The sequence below is a fragment of the Neovison vison genome, chromosome X, assembly GCF_020171115.1.
Source record: "Neovison vison isolate M4711 chromosome X, ASM_NN_V1, whole genome shotgun sequence".
In the NCBI taxonomy this organism is placed as follows: domain Eukaryota; kingdom Metazoa; phylum Chordata; class Mammalia; order Carnivora; family Mustelidae; genus Neogale; species Neogale vison.
In genome coordinates this window covers 30064045-30088367 of record NC_058105.1, presented here as the reverse complement: position 1 = coordinate 30088367, position 24323 = coordinate 30064045, and the positions used below count along the sequence as shown (strand labels likewise).

General features: G+C 50.2%; 1 protein-coding gene across 1 annotated transcript in view; it reads left to right on the top strand.

Moving 5' to 3' along the window:
• Positions 1–4112: 4112 nt before the first annotated feature.
• Positions 4113–24323, top strand: part of SLC25A43 (solute carrier family 25 member 43) — a 42267-nt gene continuing 22056 nt past the window's right edge. The window contains exons 1-3 of the mRNA XM_044235124.1: positions 4113–4387; positions 12778–13019; positions 15629–15801. Coding sequence (XP_044091059.1) covers positions 4113–4387; positions 12778–13019; positions 15629–15801 — 690 coding nt within the window. The remainder of the gene's footprint in view (positions 4388–12777; positions 13020–15628; positions 15802–24323) is intronic.

Below are 24323 nucleotides of genomic sequence, written 5' to 3'. Positions count from 1 at the left end.
ATGTAATCTGCATGATAAACACCCCACCATTCCCTTCCAGCCAAAAGCAGCTGTCCTAGCCTAAATTGATTCTTTCTTTTCTTTTGCTAATAACTTTTTGCCACACACCACCCTCCTGCTCTCCTTCCATAGAATTCCTCCTATGAGCCTCTCTACTTGCCACAAGGAGTGCAGCTCTATTCCAGAATCAGCTAAGAGAGGTGCCTGGTTGGCTCAGTCGGTTAAGCATCGTTGCTGTCAGCTCAGGTCAAGATTCCCAATCCCCGCTTTGGGCTCTTGGCTCGGCGGGGAGCCTATTTCTCCCTCTGCCCCTTCCCCTGCTGGTGCCCTCTCTCTCAAATAAATCAGTGGTTTTTTGTTTTTGTTTTGTTTGTTTGTTTTTTATTTTATTTATTTGACAGAGAGAGGTCACAAGTAGGCAGAGAGGCAGGCAGAGAGAGGGGAAGGGAAGCAGGCCCCCTGCTGAGCAGAGAGCCCGAAGCGGGGCTCGATCCCAGAACCCTGAGATCCTGACCTGAGCCGAAGGCCGAGGCTTAACCCACTGAGCCACCCAGGTGCCCCTAAATCAGTGTTTATTTAAGAATCACTTAAGAGGGGCTCCTGGGTTAAGCCTCAGCCTTCGACTCAGGTCATGCTCCCAGGGTCCTGGGATCGAGCCCCGCTTCGGGCTCTCTGCTCAGCGGGGAGCCTGCTTCCTCCTCTCTTTCTCTCTCTCTCTCCCACTGCTGGGAGCTGCTTACGCTGTCATGCATGTTTTCTCCCCCTCCCTCCCAAAAAAAAGAAAAGAAAGAAAGCCAATTAGATCTTCAAGATTATTTGGTTGATTTTTTTTAACAGTACAGTGGAGAAAGGATATCACTTAGAAGAGAAAGTGAAGAATGACAGTTGAATTTAAAACTGTTAGCATCTCCTAAGGCAGGACCAGGGTGATAGGAGGCCTCGTGCCTTCAGTCAGCCAGCCACCTTTCTCCTTCTGTTAAATTACTACTCAGCTTGTTTGTTTTATTAACTGCCTCCTTTTAAAATTTTTATTTTAAAATAATCTTTACACCCAACATGGGGCTTGAACTTACAACCTCCCACCTTCCCGGATCAGGAGTTAGTGCTCTACCAACTAGGAAGGTACCCTCCATATCTTGTTTTAATAAATTAATGTATTTTTTAAAAGATTTTATTTGTTTATTTGACAGAGAGAGAAAGACAGCAAGAGAGAAAGAACACGAGCAGGGGGAGTGGGAGAGGGAGAAGCAGGCTTCCTGCTGAGCAGGGAGCCCAATGTGGGGGCTTGATCCCAGGACCCCAAGGTCATGACCTGAGCCGAAGGCAGAGGCTTAACCATCTGAGCCACCCAGGCACCCCTGCATCCTTTTCTTAAAGTAATCACACATTTATTTTTTTAAGATATTATTTATTTATTTGAGAGAGAGAGCCCGAGTGGGGGGCAGAGGGAGAGGGAGAAGCAGACTCCCCACTGAGCAGGGAGCCTGACATTGAACCTGATCCTAAGGACTCTGGGATCACTACCTGAGCAGAAGGCAGTTAACTGACTGAGCCACTCATGAGCCCCTCATACATTTATTTTTAACAGAATACCCCAGTTTCACATCGTGTGCCTTTTTCAAAGTTGTGGGTCCTTAACCTGCTGTGTTTCTTCACCAACTTTCACCAAGTGTGCAAAAGAAGCAGTTAAACTTAGCCCGAGTCCCCAAGGCATCATCTAAATACGGGACATGCTCAGGAAGTGATTTATGTTTAAGATCAATTTACATGATGTTCTCTATGGTTAGCAAATAAATGAGGCTCTCGCTGAGAATAGGAACACACCTCATTCCGTTAGCGCCCTGCTACGAAAAGACAGAAGGCAAGAACTATACACTTCCCTGTTACACATTTTAACTGTTGAACCTATAGGGAAACAAATATATACATTTTCACGTTAAATCACCAGCTCCTGATTTCTCCCGGCCCACAGCTGTGAAAAGTAAAAATGGTTCTTGCCTCTGGTTCACCGGAACAATCTTATTCATGCGGGACAGTAAAGAATAGCATTGCTAAGGAAAAGCATGTCCATACCCGGTCCCCAGGATGGGGGCAATGAACCCCCTCACACAGGCTGCCTTGCAACGAAAGGAAAACAAGGGACTTGAGCCAATCTCCATACAATGGAACGGCTGCATCAACTCTTCCATTCTCAGGGCGAAAGGAGCTTTAGGACCAAGTGCTACCTGAAGGTCCTGTTATTGTTGGCCCCAGTTCCAGTTCAAGGCCTCAAGTCCACAGTCACAAGCCTCCTTTCTCCAACCTCCCTCAGCTGGGAAGTCCGCGGACAGCAGGGCAGAAGTCACCAAGTATGAAAAGTCAGCATTCTCCAATGTTTGAAAGCAGAGCAAGGCATCCGGAGTCAGAACCAGCCCTGTGAATCTGGGCCCTGGGACGCCTTCTAGAGAAGGTTGCTTTATCGTTCTGTGTGTTAGTCAGTTGGAGGAAATAACCAGATAAGCCTCAAAGCAACCATGCTCCTGGGGCGTCTCGCCCTCACAGACTGCTCACGGCCCCTTTCCCTTGCACTGTTACTATCAAGGTGGTTTTTCAAAAACAGAGACAGGGAGACACTTGGAATTCTGTTTCACTTAACAAAATTCTTCTTGGACTCTGGCCAAATCACTCTCAGCCCTTCTTTGCCTCCATTGTCCTCTTAAGCTGAGAGGAGGGCCACTGAGAAGGTCCCTGCTTGAGTTACATTCCGCAGTCACAGGGGATGTGTAGCACAGCCGCTGGTTGGTGTAAAATCAACCTAGATTTGAATCTCGACTGCCCCTTGCAGCTGTGACCTAGGGTCAGCCAAGCTCTCCTGTCTTGCCTTCCTCTTCTGCAAAATAGTATCTAATCAGAGCTACGGACATAGTGCTGGAGGGGCCCCCGGGCCGGTTTGCCCCTCCCTTAACTGCACAGAAGAATCTACACTGGGGTCTTTTCCAGAATAAGGGTTATGACCAGAGATCAATTTTATCTGAGTGACACATCTGTCTGGCAGGGCGCACATCTCAGCGCCAGACATCTGCTCTTCTTTTCATTTTTCCGGGAAGTGCATTCCTCTGTGAAGTCCCAAACCCCTCCCCACCTGTCCTTTAGTTCGGGATGACCCGGATACCTTGTTCTGCCTGCCTGTCTTTGAAATGTCCACTGTCTGTGTGGATTCCCCGTGTGTATAAAATTCCATTTGATTTTCTCCTGTTTATCTGCCTCCTGTCAATCTGATTCTTCATCAGTCTAGAAGGCCCTGGAAGGGGGCCAGAAATTCTTGCTGGGGCTGCCCTGTGTCACTGTTCATTTAATCCTCACAACAACCCCTAGAAGAAGAAACTATAGATGAAGCAACTGAGGCACAGAGAGGGGTTGGAGTGACCTCCCCCAAGGTCATACAGCTGGTGAGCTGCCAAGATGCCAAGGCACGTTCCAGGGTCCAGACCACCTCCAGAGCCTCTCCAACCGAGGGCTGTAGCTGAGGTCATGCCCATTAAGGGCTCTCTTGAGGATTCAGTGAGCTCACGCACGGGAAGCCCAATACTGGACAAGTGGGATAGGTGCCTTGGCGTGAGGTTTCTTTTCCCCTCCTGCCCTGCGCACATGGCACGGCTGGGCCGCTTCTTGGGGCAGAACAGAAGAGATCGGAGGGAGGAGAGCCCAGGCCAGGGGTGGAATGTGGAAGGAGAGAGGGTGGTAAACAAGAGAGGGGAGGCGGCGCGGCGGGGGGGGGGGGGTCGGGAGCGCGGAAGACGCGGGAAGCCAGAAGCAGAGCCTGCGGGGCTTGGAATTCTCCAGGGCACACAGAACGCCGCCCGCCGCAGAGCCCAGGGGAAAGGCGCGGCCTCGGCCCCGGGGCGGCCTCCCCAGCCCCAGCCCCAACCCCGAGGCCCGCGCGCGGGCGAGCAGCCGGCTTCCAGATCCGGCCGCGGCCCGCCCCACGCCGGGCGGGGCCCCGAGCCGCGCGCCGCGCCGGGCCGGGCCGGGCCGTGCGCCGGGAGCCCGCCGGGAGCCGCAGTCCCGAGCCACGCGGTCCCCCGGGGTCGCGGTGGGGAGGGGGGGTGCCGGGCCCTGGCGGCCGGGCCGCGATGGCGACGTGGCGGCGGGACGGCCGGCTGACTGGCGGCCAGCGGCTGCTGTGCGCGGGCGTGGCGGGGGCGCTCAGCCTCAGCCTCACCGCGCCGCTCGAGCTCGCCACGGTGCTGGCCCAGGTCGGCGCCGCGCGGGGCCAGGCCCGGGGGCCGTGGGCCGCGGGGCTCCGGGTGTGGCGCGCCGAGGGGCCCCGGGCCCTGTGGAAGGGGAACGCGGTGGCGTGCCTGCGCCTCTTCCCCTGCAGCGCCGTGCAGCTCGCCGCCTACCGCAAGTAAGAGCCGGGCGCGGCGGGGCGGGCCCGGGAGGGGAGGGGGCGCCGCGGGGAGGGGGCGACAGCGCCCTGCTTCCCGGGCGCGGCCTCGGGGTTGGGGGCGCCTCGCGGCGAGCCGCGGCCTCCTTCCGGATCGCGCGGGAGCCCCTCGGGGCAGTCGGGCCAGGACGCGGCACCTGCGCAGGCCCTCGGGTGCACTGCGGGGCCTCCCCGGGCCGCCGGGTGCAGTTTTGCGGAGCGCAGTCCCCGGCGCAGAGAGGCTCCCGGAGTTGTCCGGCGAGGAGGGGGAATGGGGCAAAAACAGATTGGGGGAGGGAAGGAATGAAGACCTGCCAGTAGGGACGGCTTCCTGCCCATTCCCACCCTCCACTAACTTGGAAATGTTGCCTTGGCTGGCTCAGGAGAGAGACCGTTCGGAAGGTGTGTGTGTGCAATTGTGCCTTCGAGAGGAAAGTACTGGGCGGGAGGGGGCCTGGGGGGGCAACCCATGGCCATGAAAGGCCACAGATTTCAGCTCCCCTCCCACCAATGAAGCTTGGCCTTTACGGCCCAACAGAGGTCCCCCAACTTACTGCCTCACCCCACCCTCTGCCCACTGGCCTCATTCTTTGCCCATTTTTCACCTTCTCCCAACAACAGCTGCTTCTTCCGAAGCTATCTAAACATGCAAATGCAGATGAGTCTTCAAAGGTCCCTCAGAGCTCAGAGATATTTGCATTTTCACTAAAACAAGCCTAGAAGTATGAAATGGTACTGATGGAGCTTCAGGAAGAGAGGATGTTTCTGACTTGAGGGTAGGGTCCCTGTGTGGCTCATTCTGTGGGCACAGTGCCAACTCTGAGGACTGGCCTTGGCTTTGAATTAGACAGACAGCTCACAGTCTTCACCACCTAGTTAAACCCTTGGAGGCTCAGTCAGGATTCTCACCATTGATGCTGGAAGGCTCACCAGGCAGCTGACAAGCTGGATGGAATTTTCCTTCTCACTTGAGTCCTCTTGGCCAACCCACATTTCACCTAGGCTGGGGAGGAGTTTCCTCCTCAGCAACAGCTGGCTTGATGTCTGTAAACAGTTCTCTCCACACGAAGCTATGGAAATCTGCCTTTTGGAATGTAGGCCGAGGATTAGGAGACCAAACTTGACAGGCTGGTTTCCGTATTGGGACTGGTCGGGTAATCACCGCCTGAGAGGAAGATCTTTTCCTCTGTCCAAGATTCTTCTTCTAGTCGGACAAGAATTCAATGGACGTTGAGATAGGCTTCTGGGAGAAAATCAAACTTCATTTCCTCTGGGTGGGCAATGCACACACACATGTGCGCGCGCACGCGCGCACACACACACACACACACACACACACACACACACGAGTTTCCCAAGACAGGCAAAAGGAGGTATAGGTGTCCTTCTGAGCGAAGGAGGAGGAGGTAGGGGTCTGGGACTTCAAAGGGAAGGAATGCAAATCACAGCAGGATGAAAGAGAGCAAATGTTTGGTAAGTGTTGGCTGGGCCACTGGGAAACAGGGAACAGAGAGGAATTTTTAACCTTCTTTGCTAAACTCCTCCCTACCACCCCTAATTCTTGTCTTATTGATGGCCATCATTGTGTTCCTGGAGCAGGTCCTCTAAAGGCTTTTCAAGCTGTTGCAGGGGAGGTCAGAGTTTCTGCCGGAGTCTTGGGCCTTGATTGTTTTCTGCTCAAGATAATCTCCACCACACTATTGTTGCCCATCATGGGGAGGCCTGCCCTTGGCCCCGACACCACCTAGTATATATACATCATTTGGTTTTGTTAACAGCCTAATTGAGGTACCCTTGACCTATAAAAATATATATATATTTAAGGGGTAAAACTTGATGTTTTGATGTGCATACACATGGTGAAATGATCACCGCAATCAAGCTGATCAGCATAATCATGACCGCTTAGTTACCCTTGGCTGGGTGTGTGCACATCATTGGATTTTGGTAAGGCCCATCGGGTGGGAAGTATTGTGCCCATTTATTTTCCAGATACAGAATTGGGCTCAGACTGGCTCCATCATTCCTCCCTATAGGGCTGAGAGCCCCATAAGCCTACCTTCTGCCTCCAAATCCATAACTACTACACCCTGCTGCGTTTCTTTCTGTGTTCATTTGGAATTAATACAGCCAGGCCTCCTTAAGTACCTGCTGGGACAAAAGGGGCATGTTCCCGGGGCCCCAGGGCTTACAGAGGAACAGAAGAACGGAAGATTATTATGTCCATAGCATGTGACTGATTGCTACAGAAATCCACGTTTCTGGGATGCCTGGCCGGCTCAGTCAGTACAGCATGCAGCTCTTTTTTTTTTTTTTAAAAGATTTTATTTATTTATTTTACAGAGAGAGATCACAAGTAGGCAGAGAGGCAGGCAGAGAGAGAAAGGGAAGCAGGCTCCCTGCTGAGCAGAGAGCCCGATGCGGGGCTCAATCCCAGGACCCTGAGATCATGACCTGAGCCGAAGGCAGCGGCTTAACCCACTGAGCCACCCAGGTGCCCCGCAGCTCTTGATCTCGGGGTTGTGAGTTCGAGCCCCACATTAGGTGTAGAGATTACTTAAAAATGAAATCTTTATTTTTTTTAAAAGATTTGATTCATTTATTTAAGAGAGGGAGAGAGAGAACACAAGTGGGGTGAGAGGCAGAGGGAGAAGCAGACTCCCCACTGAGCAGGGAGCCCAATGCCATGCTCGATCCTGGGACTCCGGCATCGTGACCAGAGCTGAAAGGCAGACGCCCAACCAACTTGAGCCACCCAGGTGCCCCAGAAATGAAATCTTTTAAAGAAAACAGATTCACGCTTCTGATGAGGAGGAGAAGATGTGAGGACCTCACAGAGGAGAAAAACCACCTGGATTTGGTCTGGGGAGAATGCATAGGAGTTTGCTGGGCACAGATGGAGAGAAAGATAGAAAGATTATAGGTAACGTCATGAGCCAAGGCACAGAGGTGGGCAGGCATGCGGCAGGACTAGAACACAGGGTGTGTCTACAGCAGCACTGGGAAGTCCAGCCAGAAAAGCAGGCTGGAATGCGATCTCAGAGGGCCGGGTTAAGGACTTTGGACTTCGTTCAGTGTGGCCAATGTTAGCTGTGGGAGATTTTTGAGGAGGTGGTGGTGGTGGGGAGGTGATGATTAGAGCAACTCAACAGGAGTTACCGTCACTTGGTGGCAGCGTACGATGACTAGAGAGAAGGAAGACCAGGGGTGGCTGGGCCAGTTAGGAACCTGTTGCACTGGTCCATGTGGCAGCTGCGGGCACCTGACACAGAGTGGTGGCTGGTGACCGGGAGAGGAAGAAAGAGAGAGTTCCCAGGTCTAAGTTTGCTAGTAATGTTTCCTGTGAGATTGTTTTCCTCCTGGAAACTAAAAGGGAGTATTTCAGTGAATGGCAAGGCATAGAAAGCAAAGTGGTTGGCTAATCATGGTGCTAGCCTTCCTACACAGAGAAGATACCGTTAGTCCATCCTTATACTAACTCATCTCTACTCTTTCCTGGCTATGAGTTTGCAGAAACAGTTGCCTGAGGGTAATGGTATACAGCCTAGGATCGGGGGTTTGAACGAAGCGAAAACATGGAGAATGTTCAGGAAATGGAGGGATTAACTGACTTGTCCCCAAAGAGAATTAATGGCAGAGCTGGAACTGGAAACAGGTCTTCTAGCTGTTTAGTCCAGGGCTCTGCCCACCATTGTGATGCTGATAGGTCTGCTCCCTTGGATTTATGATCAAAAGTCCTCTGGGTAGAGTCTATTAGGAGCTGGGCCCTGGCAATAAATAGTGCGGAACACAGAGGCTGGCTGTCAGATCCATCGACCAGTGCATCTTCCTCCAGCTTTACTGGACAACTGCTTGTCGAGCTGTACAAACGTTGGTTGGTGTCCCTGCAGCTCTGGAATAGTTCGGAACCAGCCCCACTTTCTTACTGTATAACCAGTCCAGGAGCTCGTGTTCAGCTGGGTGGCAGTTCTAACTCCGGATACCTGGGGTGGGGGCGGGGCGGAGGGGTGATAGCCTGTGGCTGAAAGAAGGGGTTACTGCTCTTCACCAGCTTAGCCAGTCTTTCTGGGAAAAGCTTCTGTGTATGGTGGGGGCGGCGGTGGCGGGGAAGAGCAGAAAGGGGAACACTTCTGCCCCAGCCAATCAGACAAGAGCTGAAAGGGCGGGGGCGGGGCAGGATGACATCACTTCCCCCCAGGGGAAGGGTTGATGGTCCCTGTCTCTACCAGATGATAAGAGTCTGAGAAGAAAGGACTTGCTTTGGTTCTTTGGAATTTTGTCTATTTGATAGTAAGACCTGACTTTATAAATTAACTTGCTGTGAGACAGGGTTCCTGTTCCTCGTCCATCAGGTTGTTCCGAGGACCCAGGGCTTAGTTCCTCTCCCATTGCCCCTCTCCACCAGCTGCTTTCGCAGGACTGTAGAGCTCCGTTAGGACCTTTGCTGAGCGTGAGCACAGTTGTCTGGTGCATAGTGCATAGTAGAAGTTCGATAAATGAGTCTGGAAGTGGCCAAGTGGGTTAGGGAAGAGGGCAAGGCGATGAGAAGGAACGGTGTTTCTTTGGCATTTCAGGCTCCCACCGTCATCTGGATTGTTCCAACTGGCTGCAGACCGTCCGGCCCGTCAAGCATGTCCATTTCCTCCCCTGCCCCTCCTCAGGCTCCCCTCCAACTGGACTGGCCCTGGGGGAGAGAAAAGGCAGGAACAAGGAAGTGAGACAGGCCAATGGCCCACTGGCGAGGGCCAGCTTTAGTGACCTGCATCTTTCAGAAGTAGCTGCTTAACTCATGACTGGGTTTTTTTTTTTTTTTATGACTGTTTCAATTAGTGCAGTTAACAGTAGTCAACCATAGTTTGGCAAAATGAAGACTTTCCTAGAGCTTGAAAGAGATGCTTTTATCTTTTTTTTTAGATTTTAGTTATTGGAGAGAGGGAGAGTGAACGGGCAGGGACAGTGGCAGAGGGAGAGGGAGAGGGAGAAGCAGACTCCCTGCTGAGTGGGGAACCTGACTCGGGGCTTGATCCAAGGACCCTGGGATCATGACCTGAGCTGAAGGCAGACGCTTAACTGAGCCGCCCAGGTACCCCTTGAAAGGGATGCTTGTGATCATTGAGTGTTTACTTGGGAGCAAAGGGTTGGTCCTAGGACTTCTTAAATGATTTCACCTGAATACCCACGTGTCTTATTTATCACACAGAGGGCCCCAGCTTGCTGCCAGGCTGAAGGAACAGGACATGCCCCTCTTTATGGGAGACTTGAGGACCAGAGAACCGGGGATGGTCTGAAAAGATACAGCGTGCCTGGGTGGCTCAGTCTTTAAGTTTCTGTCTTTGGCTCAGATCATGAGCCCAGGGTCCTGGGATGGAGCCCCACATCCGGCTCCCTGCTCGGCGGGGAGTCTGCTTCTCCCTCTCCCTCTACCCTTCCCCCCCAACTTGTGTGTGCTCTCCTGCTCTCTCAAATAAATAAAATCTTGAAAAAGATATAATACTTTTTTTTAGCCTAGCCCTGTTCATTTTCCTTTTACTCATACCCCCACTATTCCTCTCCCTCTCCCCTATCCCATTCTCTAGTAGAAAATACTATTTTTCCTGGTTTCCAAGCCCTTCTTGGTTTTGTCCTCATCAGCAAGGAGTAAAATTCCTTTGTCTCCTGGGCAGGGAATGTGTACCATGTAAAAGTGCCCTTTGAACAATTTCTGCCGAGATTGGTCCTGACTGCTTCCAGAAAGAGGGACCGCAACAGTCTTCCTGGCTTGCGTTTGGGAAAGTCCACCCAAAGTCATTTTTGGCCACATTATAACGCTGTAAAGAAGCAGAAAGAAGAGTGCCCATGTACCCACCATCCTGAAGTAACAGCATGAAAGACAGCATAAAAGATACTTCAAGTATCTTTTTTTAAAAAAAAAAAATTTTTAAAAGATTTTATTTATTTATTTGACAGACAAGGATCATTAAGTAGGCAGAGAGGCAGGCAGAGAGAGAAGACGAAGCAGGCTCCCTGCTGAGCAGAGAGCCCGATGCCGGGCTAGATCCCATGACCCTGGGATCATGACCCGAGCCAAAGGCAAAGGCTTTAACCCATTGAGCCACCCAGGCGCCCCTCAAGTATCTTTTTTTAATACAAAGAAATAAAAGGTTCCAGAGAAAGAAACCCCATTCATTCCGATTCCCTTCCCCCCCTCCACCTTCCCGGGGGCCCATTTAATACTTCTCTATTTTTTTAAGATTTTATTTATTTATTTGAGAGAGCACAAGAGCAGAGTGAGAGGCAGAAGGAGAAGCAGACTCCCCACTGAGCAGGGAGCCCGCCGAGGGTCTCGATCCCAGGACCCTGGGACCATGATCTGAGCCAAAGGTAGACACTTCACCAACTGAGCCACCCAGGCGTTCCTGTTGACACTTTTTAAAATATGTAGCTATATCCATCCATGAATAATACAAGATATGCTTTTATGGGTGTGTTTCTTCATTTAAATAGATGGTTGTCATACACTGTAGGTCACCCTGCAGTGACTTTATGCTCAACTTTATGCTTTTAGGATTATCCGCATGAATACCTCGCCTCAAGCTCATTGCAGCTATAGTTATATGATTGCTCTAATTTACCCATTCCCCTATGAATGGACTTTTAGGTTGTTCGACTTTTCACACGAACACACTGTGTTGTATTGTCTGCACGTGTGCGTGGGCAACAGCTCCTCTAGGATGTGTACCTAGAAATGGAATGTCTGGGGTGAAAGGAGGTATTCTTTCAGTTGTGCTAGATACTACAAAGGGGCTGGGCCAATTGACATTTCTGCCAGCGGAGATGGGCACACTCCCATCTCCACGTGTCCTGCCCATCACTTGATGCCATCAGACTTTTTCATCTTTGCCAGTCTGCTGGGTGAGAAGTGGGATCTTGTTTGTACTGGTCATTTCCCAGGGAACTAGCAGGGGTGCCGCATCTTCCCTTATCCATATATTTTTTAAAGATTTTATTTATTTATTTATTTGACAGACAGAGATTACAAGTAGACAGAGAGGCAGTCAGAGAGAGGAGGAAGCAGGCTTCCTGCTGAGCAGAGAGCCCAATGTGGGGCTCGGTCCCAAGACCCTGAGATCAGGACCTGAGCTGAAGGCAGAGGCTTTAACCCACTGAGCCACCCAGGCACCCCAACCAGTCCATATTTTTAAAGATGTTATTTATTTATTTGAGAGACAGAAAGCGCACAAGCAGGGGGAGGGGCAGAGCAAGGAGGAGAGGGAGAAGCAGACTCCCTGCTGAGCAGGGACTCCTATGCAGGCTCAGTGGGACCCTGGGATCATGACCTGAACCGAAATCCAATGCTTAACTGACTGAGCCACCCAGGCATCCAAACAAAGATATATTTTTTTAAACTCAATTATTGGGGCGGGGTTGGGGGGGGCACTGGGTGGCGCTCAGTTGGTTGAGCGTCTGCCTTCAGCTCGGGTCATGTTCCTAGAGTCCCGGGATCAAGCCCCCCATTGGGCTCCCTGCTCCATGGGGAGTCTCCTCCCTCTGACCTCTCCCATCTCATGCTCTCTCTCATACTCTCTCTCTCTATCAAATAAATAAATAAAATCTTAAAAGATAAAAATAAATAAACTCAATTACTGGGAGGGAAGGGAGGGACATGACCCCTGGCTGGCTCAGTCGGTAGAGCATGAGACTCTTGGGGTCTCGGGTCGTGAGTTCAAGCCCCACGTTGGACATAGAGGTTTTAAAACAAACAAACAAAAAGAAACCTTAGTTACTGAGGATGCTCAAAGTCATCATTTCAGGGTGCCTGGGTGGCTCAGTGGGTTAAGCCGCTGCCATTGGCTCAGGTCATGATCTCAGGGTCCTGGGATCGAGTCCCGCATCGGACTCTCTGCTCAGCAGGGAGCCTGCTTCCCCCTCTCTCTCTCTGCCTGCCTCTCTGCCTACTTGTGATCTCCCTCTGTCAAATAAATAAATAAAATCTTTAAAAAAAGTCATCATTTCATGCAGTTTCATTTCTTTTAAATTTCAAGAGAACCAAAGGAGCACATTCTAGTTCAGTATTTACCAAGTACTCCTATTCATTTATACCCCACCGGCAAGCCAGGATTGACAGTTACACAGATACAGGGGAAAATGCTCAAAATGAATTGGGAAGAACTTAAGGTAGACATAAAGAACAAAGTCATCTCCTTATAGCTCACAAAATTCTATTAAGATAGTAGAACTGAATGTGCTATTTGTGAATCCTAATACATTGATATAGTAACTTTCACTTTGTAAAACATTTCCAAATGCTGGGAGATATTGTAAGAAGTGGTATAGAACACTCAGGTACAATCCAGAGCTGATTCTCTTGGGTTTTTCCTCCTTTTTTCTCCTAGGTTTGTCATACTCTTCACGGATGACCTGGGCCATATTTCCCAGTGGAGCTCCATCATGGCTGGGAGTCTTGCAGGCATGGTTTCCACCATTGTGACGTACCCTACAGACCTCATCAAAACCCGGTTGATTGTGCAGAACTTGCTGGAACCATCTTACAGAGGGATCCTCCATGCTTTTTCTACTGTTTATCAACAGGAAGGGTTCCTAGCCCTGTATCGAGGGGTTTCCCTTACTGTTCTAGGTAAGATGGAACTTTTCACCTTGTCCAAGGAAAGGTTGTGTTCTTTGGTATAGATGAATATTGTATACCTTTGTTTATAACCAGTTAAATACAGTTTTTCAAGGGCAAGGTCCTATGGATTCAATCCATGTGGAGCCAATTAGCTTCATTCTATTCCTTAGCCACACACCCTCTACCCAGCTCCTAACTTTGGCCAGTCACATCCCAAGGAGGGGAGGAAGGGAGAGTGAAGGTGGCTCAGCCCAAACTGATAGGAAGATAATCCCACACACCCCATCTGACTGCGGGAAAGAGACTCGGCCTGCATACAGACATATGTGAGCACAACCAGGTAGCAAGCATACCTTCCGTGGTCTCTGGAACCTTTGCCAAGACCACATGTGCACGAGTCGCCAGAGTCCCCCAATTGCCAAACCCGGCAGACTCTTCACCTGATATTGGACCTTTGTTGCAGCATCTAATGCGACTGACCACCCCTTCTCCTGGAAGCCTGGCTTCCAGCTAGCCCCCCCCCCATGTGTCACTGTCCCCTCGGGGCTCCTTCCTTGGCTTTCTTTTCACCCTCCATCCCCACCCCAGGTGGCCTCAGCTAAGCTCGTGGCTTAACCAAGCATCAGGATACTCTAAGGACTCCCGGCCTCTGTAACAACAGTGACTACCATTTACTGGTGCTCTCTTTGTGCCCCACACCGTGCTGAACGCCTGGCGTACAGTTTCTCACTGAAGCCTCAGCTTACAGACAAGAAGTAGATGCTCAGGGACTGAGGACTGAGAGATTTGCCCGAGATCACATAGGTAGGAAGCGGAAGAACCTAGCGATGTAACCCCAGAGCCCTCTGTCTTAACCACTGACTGCTACCAATTCCCAATGGCAGGACGAGTACCTGCTATTGGACACCTTCACCTGCTGCTCCCGGGGCACATCCAGCTCGAGACTAAACCCGGCGTCCTCGTTAGGCTCACACCTGCTCCTCCTGGGTTCCCTAAAGAACGCGACCACCTGCCTTTCACCCAGTGGCCCAAGCCGGAAGAAACCTAGAACTGCTTCAGCTCCTCTCCTCTCTCCGCTGTGGCTTCCGGCTTCCGGCACCAAGTACTGTCAGTTTGACCTCTGCATTCTTCATCTGTCGCCCTCCTCCTTCCCCACCTCCCTCTGCCCTCGTCCTCATGCTTCCCACAGACACTGACAAGAGGTTTCTACAGGGTCCCAGTCCCAGGCACTCCTGAGATACAGGGAAGGGCCCAAATTCCTTATGACACACCATTCGGTCCTTCATACCTGGCCCCGGGCGGCCCGGCCCCCCTCGCCTCCTGCCGTCCCTCCACCAGCACGGTGCCCCAGCCATCCAGAAACACTTGCAATTTCCTGGAAACACCACTCGCTTTGCACCTGCTGTTCCCTCTGCCTGGACTGCCTGTCCGCTCTCCCAATGTCTGGTGAACTCCTGCTCAATCCTCAAGACCCAGTGGGCAATTTTTCTCTTCTGTCAAGTCCTTCCTGATGCTCTAGGTAAAATTAATCCCTCTGGTCCTTGTGTGCTTCAAGCACTTTGTACCGCCACCCCACCCTGGCCAGTTAGCACACACATCAGCTGTCTGTCTCCTCCAGGAATCAGCCTATGCCTCTTTGTATTCCCAGCACCCAGCATAGGGCCGAGCACATCACGTAAACTCCACAAATGTTTTCTGAATGAAGGAAAACAGGGGTGTGGGTACTTCATTTGCAATGTGTTTATTAAATAGATAACTGCCTTTTCCTCAAGATAAAGTTAGCTGATGCTAGCCTCTCTTTTGAATCTTATTTCGACAGACAAATTAAGCTCCTCTGTAAACTTAAGATAGCTCCCAAAGTTTCTGGAAGTTTCTTGAAAACTGCGCTACCTACTTGACATCTTTTCCTGGACCCTGATGTGGCCACATCATACCCCAAAGCAAGGTCAAGTGCCCTCGCTCACCAGGACAGTCTCGCTTTCTAGTTCGCACAGACTGTCTCCTCCTCAGCCAGAGGCCAGTCCCTCCTAGCCTTGGAAACCTGGTGAAGTGCCACTCCCTGTTTCCTCTATGAGAGTGATCTCCCCCCGCCCAAGATTTTACTTTTTAAAAAAATTTCTGACACTACACTCAGAAAAGTTACAAGAATCAAAAACACCCATACGCCCACCATCTGGACGCTCCAATCAACACATGGCTTTATCGTGTACATGTTCATCCCTCTGGCCATTCATTGGTCCATCTTACATATTTCTGGATGACTTCCACGTAATTTGCCGACATCAGTGCCCTCCACCCCTCCACCGTTCAACATGTGTCTCCAGAACTAGAGTTCAATACTGGTTTGCAGTTCTTTGTAAAGTAAAATTTGCATACAGCAAAGTGCGCCAACCTTGAATGAACTGTTTGGTGCATTTTGACAGATAACACACCCCCTATTGAAAGGGAGCACATTATTGTCACCGAAGAAAAGTTGCTTCGGGCAGCTCTGGCTGGAGTGCTTTTAATGAACCGGAGCCAGTCCTGTTTACTTGCCTGGGATTCCCCACAGGCATTTGTGCTCTCAAGCCAGCGGCACTGGAGACAGCAGCAGCCTCTTCCTGGCCTTCTTTTTGCAGGTGCTCTGCCCTTCTCTGCTGGCTCCCTTCTAGTTTACATGAACCTGGAGAAACTCTGGAATGGACCCCGAGATCGGTTCTCACCCCTCCAGAACTTCGTCAATGTCTGCCTGGCCGCTGCCGTAACCCAGACGCTCTCCTTTCCTTTCGACACAGTGAAGAGAAAGATGCAGGTAAGGAGTTATTTGGGGGAGCAGGGGACATCAGGTAGGAGGGATGCCTTGCTGTGCTTGGGGGCCGTAGCAGCTGCAAAGTACAGTGACCCTGGATGATGCCAGGTTTCCAGGGAGCTCGTGAAAGCTCACACAAATACGATGCAAACCTCCCCCCAACACACACACACGCACACACACACACACACACACACACACTCCATTGGCATTTCTGCTTCTAAACTCGAGGCTGCTGGCTCGAGCCCAAGCGGCCTCCCTGTTCCCATACTCTGCTTTTTTTAGGTCTTTGATGAAGCCCACTTTTCTTTCCTCTCTTCTTAAAGCTGCCTCAGTGAAAGAGACTCTAACTCTCTAACTTGTCTCTCTGCTGGCTTGGTTACCCCTGGCTTCTCCTTGCAGCTTTCTTGGCTAGATTTGGGCCTCACCTTCCTCAGCACTGAAAAGTCTGAAAGGGCTGATCTCAACCTATAAAGAAAAACTGCTTTTAGAACAATTAACACATCACAATGACCCCCCAACTCTTCTGCCCTCTCCCCATCCATCTCACTTCATCTCTCCAGGTTGTATTTGGTCCAAACAAACGATGGTCACATTATTGTAATTATAATGTAGATGTAAGTTTAGCGCCTGCTTAGTTCATATCTATTCACAAAAACCATTATTCCCAATTTTTTAAGATTTTATTTACTTGAGAGAGAGAGAGAGAGATACCGTGAGACAGCATGATGCGGGGGAAGGGGCAGAGGGAGAGGGAGAAGCAGGCTCCCCACTGAGCAGAGTCCCATGTGGGGCTCCATCCCAGGACCTTGGGATCATGACCTGAGCACCACAAAGGCAGGCGCTTAATGCACTGAGCAACCCAGGCGCCCCTATTATTCCTAATGTTAAAAGTAATGTGCTTACCCTTAAAATGGTCAGTTTTATGTTACGAATGTTTTACCACAATCACTTCTGGGCCTTTTGGCTAATATCAAGTACAGTATGAATGTTTTACCACAATAAAAAGAAGTAATGCACATAGATTATAGAAAATTTGGGACACACAGAAAGGTATAAAAAAGAAAATAATTGGGGCGTCTGGGTAGCTCAGTGAGTTAAGCCTCGGCCTTCGGCTCAGGTCATGATCTCAGGGTCCTGGGATCGAGCCCCGCATCGGGCTCTCTGCTCAGCGGGGAGCCTGCTTCCTACTCTCTGCCTGCCTCTCTGCCTACTTGTGATCTCTGTCTGTCAAGTAAATAAATAAAAAATCTTTTAAAAAATTACTTATAAACCCAACACCTATGCACAATGATTAATAGTTTCTCTGCATGCTTGTATGTGTGAACAGGTACACATGTATGTGCATGAATATGTGAGATACATGTCTATGGAAGGGTTTGTTGTTTTCAAAATTGTGTTCCCACCGTATATAAATTAGTATCCTATTTATTTCCATTATTGCCCCAGGCTATCAAGTATTGAGAATACCTTTTTAGATTTTCACGTAATAGTCCACAGTATGGATGTCCCATGGGTATTTTTTTAAAAAAAACAATGATTTCTTCTCACAAAGTGCTGCTGCCTTGAATTTTAACACGGGGGTGTCGGCAGGGCTGTGCCCCATTTGAAGTCTGTAGGGGAGGTTGCTTCATTGTCTCTGCCAGCTTCTAGTTGCCCTAAGCATTCCTCGGTTTGTGGCTGCGTAACATCCATCTCTGCCTCCACTGTGCCATAAATAACAATTTTTCAGTTTTTAAATATTTAGGCTATTTCTGATTCATCAGTATGATAACATTGCAGTGAAAACCCTTGTATATTTTTTTCACATCTGTGATGGCACCCTTCAGTTCTATTCCTACAAATGGACTTAGAGGTCACAAGATAAAAAGAGTTCTGGGACACCTGGATGACTCAGTCACTTAAGCATCTTTTTTTTTTTAAGATTTTATTTATTTATTTGAGAGAGAGAGTGTGTGAGAGAGCACAAGAGCGGGGAAGGTCACAGGGTGAAGCAGCCCATTGCGGGGCTCAATCTGGGACTACAGGATTATGACCTGAGCCAAAGGCAGCACCTTAACCGACTAAGCCACCCAGGCTCCCCGAAGCATCTGACTCTTGATCCCAGCTCAGGTCTTGATCTCAGGGTATGAGTTCGCCCTGCATGGAGCCCACTTAAAATAAATTTTAAAAAAGATAAATATAATTCTGAGGCTCTCAATGAACTGTGCACCCCAGAAAGGCTGTAAGTTCACACTTGCACCATCTGTGAGGGAGTGGTTCATCTCCTCAGCAATCATCAGCAATGATTAATATCACTTTTCAATTTTTTTAACCATAACATTCTACTATAAACTGGAGTAAGAGACCCTAGAAGTGAGTATTTGGGAGTAAACTTGATCATCTCTTCCCTGGTATGGAAACCTTCTTGCAATAGATACTCATAGCTTCAACAACAACCTTTAAAATAAATGCAAAGTCATGATGGTTATAAAAAAAAATCCTGGGGCATCTGGGTGGCTCAGTCATTAAGCATCTGCCTTCAGCTCAGGTCATGATCCCAGGGTCCTGGGATCGAGCCCCGAATTGGGCTCCCTGCTTGGCAGGGAGCTTGCTTCTCCCTCTCCCACTCCCCCTACTTCTGTTCCCTCTCTCACTGTGTCCCTCTCTGTCAAATAAATAAATAAAATCTTTTTTTAAAAATCCCAAAGAGCTAATTACATGGTTTTCATAAAATATGATCAGCATCCAATTATGAATAACATCATAAATATCATCCAAAGGGTGATAGGAAGTGAATTCTTAGGGTGGTGGCCAAGTGTGATTTTACAGGCATTAATAAATATAATAATACCTTGTCCACTCTACTTTAAAAAAAAAAAAAAGTAACTCAGGTGCCTGGGTGGCTCAGTCGGTTAAGTGGCTGCCTTCAGCTCAGGTCATGATCCCAGGGTCCTGGGATCAAGTCCTAAATCAGGCTCCCTGATCAACGGAGAGCCTGCTTTTCCCTCTCCCTCTGCCTGCCGCTCTGCCTACTTGTGATCTCTCTCTCTCTCTGTAAAATAAATAAATAAGATCTTTTAAAAAATAAAAGTAACTCACTAGATAGAACCACAGGCTGCATTTTCAAGGAGAACATGCAGTGCTTCCTCTGGCCATTAGATGTCGCTGCAGTAAATGGAGCGTTTTGGAGCGCTCCAGTATTAGCCCTGCCGCCAGTGATCTCTGTCCAGCTAACAAGCTCCTAATCCCTTCTCGAAATACACCTTCAGTTTGGAGGACGAGTAGCCTGGAAACAACAAAATAACCCAAATTCTGCTGTGGGGTTTTTTCCCTGCAAAGCCACGATGCAGCTTCTCCGAGAGAGCTTCAGTAGCAGTCTCCCCATAACGCAAGGTTTAACAGCAGAATTTATAACGAGGGAACTGTGTAGGGCAGCCAAGCTGCTCCGAACTGAGCACACTTTATGGTAATATTTGCATTCCCCTGGCTTTCCTCCTTGCATTGCCCTTCAGGAAGCAAACCAGCGTCGGATGTCTGTTAGATAACCAGCTGGACAGGGAATTTTTCCCAGCTCTCGCACCGACTGGCCACTTTGTCTGAATGTCTCATTCTCCTAATATGCTTTTGTCCAGACACTCACACACACACACACACACAATCAATCAATCTGCCCGTTTAGTGCTGCATCCGGTTGGAACTCTCTTGAACATTAACGACAATAATCAGAAGTCTTCCTGAACCAGCTGAGCCCTTCCTTCACCATGCTTCCACTCATTTTGTTCCTTTCACTTTCTCTTGCACTGGCTCCTGACTGGCATGCTAGAGAATGGAGAGGTAAATAAATTATGTATGTGCGTGTTTTGAGGCAACAGTTTTGGGTGGGAAATGGGGGGTAGGTCTGCCCTGCACCAAGGGAATGAGGTGCCCCCCCAACCCGGTGTGCTTTTCATCCTGCCTGAAAATCGCCTTCACTGCACTTCGGGGCCTCGTGGCTCAAGCTCTTTTGGGTATGACCTGACCTGTTCATGCTCATTATCTCCCACGCCTGGCCCGGAGCGTGGGCCTGAAATGGCTGGCAGCACTTACTGTATTGAGAGAAAAGTGGGAAAGGTAAAATGTTGGAGCTTAATTTGTCTGATTAATCTGCGGGCCCCGACTAAGGACCAGGGTGTCCGAGCAAAGGGTTCTCTGGACAGGCATACGTGGAAGAGCGAGGGAGAAAAGCGGCCCTGAAACTCCAGGGGGCAGCCGAGAACATGGGAGCCTTGGAGCCCCCGGTGGGCCCTCAGACTATCGATCGATCGTGTGGGAGGCACGAGGCACAAGCCTGGTCCCCTCTCCTCACCCCCCGCAACTCTGTCCCCCTCCCCTACAGCCCATGTTAGGTGTCTCCGTTTCATCAAATATAAAACCAAGTGTCCTCCTGTTGCTCGCTACCCCAGGGGACTTTGACCCCATCAAGGCTCACAAGGCGAGCAGGATTAGGCCAGGTCAGCACTGCAACTGAAAGTACATAAACTGAAGGACAAAGGTAGTATCCAAGTGGCACAGCTGACCGAGCAGAACACACACGGTCCCCAAGCGAAGAGAGGCCCCAGCCCTGTTCAAACAGAGATGCTGAACCTGCCCGAGATGCTTAACACCTCGTGCTGCCCACACCAAACTGGGCACCCTCCTGGTTTCTCATGGTCAAGTCCCTGTCCTCAGCCCCAACCCACGCTTCTCAAGACCGGCTGCACAGTGCCGTTTTGGCTAGCGCCTCCACGCTGTCAACTCTGACTTAATGTGTGTCAAACTGAACTCTTCTTCCCCCAAAACTTGCTGCCCAGCGTTTTCCTTTTCAGTGCCATCACCCCAGCACCGAGTCACACAGGTAGGAAGTCTAGAAGTTTTCTTTGACTCTTTATCTTGCCCCTCCCGCAGGTATCCTCAAGCCCGGTTGGTTCCTGGTGCCTAGTCCTCCCACACTGGTCTGTCCTTCTTTCTTTCTTTTTAAAAGATTTTATTTATTTATTTGACAGAGAGAGATCACAGTAGGCAGAGAGGCAGGCAGAGAGAGGGGGAAGCAGGCCCCCTGCTGAGCAGAGAGCCCTATTCGGGACTCGATCCCAGGACCCTGAGATCATGACCTGAGCCGAAGGCAGCAGCTTAACCCACTGAGCCACCCAGGCGCCCCACACTGGTCTTTCTTTTTGGCTTTGTCCCTGCCCTAATCTAGGACCTTGTCAACTCCTCTCATTGTTCTCCAGGTTTAATTCTAAAAATGACCATAAGCATGGAGCGCTAAAGAAATACGTCCATTATCTTATTATCATCGTACTGACACCTTAAAACAGCCCGATAAGGCAGGTACCATTTACATCAGGCCCATTTTGCAGATGAGAAAACAGAGGCACTGAAAAGGTGTGTAGCCTGCCCAAGTCCACCCGCCCCGTAACTGAGCCGAGATTGAAGACCAGGTAGCTTGTCTCCAAGGCCCGCACTCACTTCAGTCCCTCCAGCTCCGGCCCGTGGCTCCTGCCAGACCAGGTCTCAAGATCTGCCTGTGTTCTGTCCTTCCTTATTGCCCCAAGAGAGTAAAATCTGAGGCCGAGCCCCTTGGCCTCTCATGTGGCCCTTACCCACTTTGCCACCCTCATTGCCCAGGGGTCCTGTATTAGGAGTTGCAAAGTCAAATGCCAACAAGAACTTGGCAGTAACATGAAGAAAAAAATGGAAAAAAAAAAGCGGGGAAATCCAGATGACATGCACTCACCCACCAAAGACAGATTTCAAAGGCGTTCTCAGTCATCACAGGCTTTCAGCTTGCAAAGCATTCTGGAGAGCTAGCTTGTTCTGTGCTGGCAAAATGTGATTAGCATCTAAATACCGATGGGGGGGGGGGGTAAAGCCGGCCAGTGGAGGCCAAGACCAGCGCCTCTTCTTCAAGGGTTTTATGCCGTTTCGAAACGTGGGCCCAGTTTTTCTAGGGAGATGAAAATCCAATTTTTCTGTAAAATCTCCCAATTTCTCAAGTGTCGGCAAATACAAATTGTCGAATCGCACGTGGGCTAACTAATACACGCCTTTTTATAAACTCTTCTCTATTCAAGCCTCCAGTTCCGCCAAAGGGATCTTGGTCCCCTCCCCCACAGCGCCCTAAAGAATAAACGAGTGTATTTCACATTCCTGTCACCTCCGCCTGGAGCATCTGTCTTCATCTTAAAGGCTCCCCTGAGATTTGCTTCAGTGGTGCCTGGCTCTTCTGGCAGAGGGTAGTGCGTATCTGTTGGTTTTGTTTGGTAAATGAATCGGCTTTTTCCCCACCTCCAAACAACTTTCCTGTCTTGATGGATGAAGGCAGGTGTCTCGCCCTTGCAGAACCACAGTGGGGGCATTCCAGGAGGAGGGGACTGGGGGGCCGGAGAAGCCCAGTTAACTCACAGTGTGCTCTAACAACTGTGGATGCTTGGTTTTCACAGCCCCCCCCCACCCCGCCCAGGGTATAGTTATTTTGTTCCAAGAGTTTTGTGGGTGAGTAATCCCTCTTAAATTATGCCCGTTCATCTACAAGTGCCCTCTGCGCCAGCCGGTTGAATTTCCTTAGCCTTTCCCCACGTGCCCCACCTTCTCCCTTGTCCACACCATTGTCTCACCCTGTCAGCGCCGCCCGCTTCTGAACACCTGTAGCTCACTCACACTGTGGTTCTCTTCTGGCTCATGTCACATGCTTCCTTCTGTCACAGTCCTCGGTGCCATGATTCCCTCGACACTACAAGCTCTTCGCCTTTGGGAAGCGTGGCTTATCCCTTTGTATATCCCCGTAGCACGCTGGCTCGTGGAGCAGGCACTTGATACTCGTTAAAAAATGAATGAAGTTCAGGGCTGCTTAGGAGAGCTCACTGTCTCTGAGCACAGAATTGAACCTTAGCTGCCTCGGGTCGAGCTCCAAGTCAGGTGCTCGTTCCTAGCCATGCTGGAGGTGAGAAGAGCTTTCCCCTTCGCCAGCCTGCTGCCCTAGGTAAACCTCTCTCATCCTTGCTCTGACACCGCGCGATCTTCAGTCGCCTACCTTAGCAGTCAGGCTCTGCGTCCCGCAGCCCAAACAGCTGTGCGCATTTCAACATGGGCAGATAGGCGCAAAGGACAAAGGAAAACCATTCTGACACCTTTCTGATGTCCAGCCCCTCTTCACGGCAACTTCCCGCTGCCTTGTACGGTGCCTGGAAGTGCGCCACACATCACAGCCTCGAAGAACTTGTATTTGTTTGTTTGTTGATTTCAGCAAAGGGGACCCAAGGTAAATGAATGGGGTCTAAATCTGTGCTCTCTTGCAATGGGGATGCTTTCGTCACGAGTAAGGGTGGGGACAAAATATGTCTGGCAGAGGGAATGAAAGGAAAGCCTTCCTTTGGATTGAGAAATTATAAGGGCCTCAGAGTAACTACCATTTACTGGTCATTTAATATGCGCAAGGCAGTTTATTATCCCATTTCATCCTCTATTGACCCTGTGGAATAAGTGCCAGTATGATTCCTATCTTCTAGATGAGGAAATGAGGCACAGAGAGTGTTAGTTACTTGCCCAACAGCCCCACAGCCAGCAAGCAGTAGAGCTGGGATTGAACACCTGTCTCTCCTTGCTCCAGCCCATGCTTTACCCTCCAGGAAGGAAGACCAGAGGCTTGCTCCTAGATGCTAGGTAATCTGTTCATTCCTTGCCCTGGGCACAGGAGTAGAGGACTAGAGAGAAGGAGACCTGACTTTGGCAATTGGGAGCTCACAGGCTTAGTGCAAGAGTGGTTGAAAAAAAAAAAAAAACCAACAGTGATGTGCAAGCTCAGAAATAAACAGGCAAGAGCCTGGCTTTGGTCAGGAAATGGTTAACTCAAGTTGGTGGGGGGGGCAGTCTTCAGAAAACCAGAGCTGCCCAGGGCCCACTTTTAGTCCCTGGCAACCTGACAGTGGAAGGCTTGAAGCCAGCAGATGGGAATTTGGAGCGTAGATCATTCCGCAGCGTGGCCTTCTGGCTGGCCACAAAGTGACCATGGCCGTTGGGAGGCACTGGCTCTCCGAGCCCCTGAGGGTGCAGGCACAAAGTCCTGGGAGGGGAAAGTAAATTACCATCACACCTCCTAGGAAGTGCTAACAGGTTTCAGGTTTTCTGCCTAGCTCAACATTTCTTGGTTGACATAGCATCTATTCTCAGGAGGGACAGAGCTCCATTTCCCCAGCCAAGCTGCCTCACCTGGCCCCAAGTACAAACACTGGCGTTCTAACCCCTCGGGGGCGCGGGAGAGGATGGGGACGTTACCTCTGCCTCGTTGCCTTGTCAACGCCTTGCTGTCTCCTTGCTTAATTTGGGGTCTGGCCCCGCTGGGCACTACCCTCTGTCTCAATCAGGTAGTTGGCGGGTGGGACATCCCTTAGGCGAGGCGGCTCTGTCTGAGCATTTTTGTTCGGCTGTGGAGAAAGGAGACCTCTCCCCCTTGTTTTTCCCAAAAGGTGGAGAGCGCCCTAAATACTTGAGGGACCGCAGTTGTTGATCATGGAAACAAGACTGTC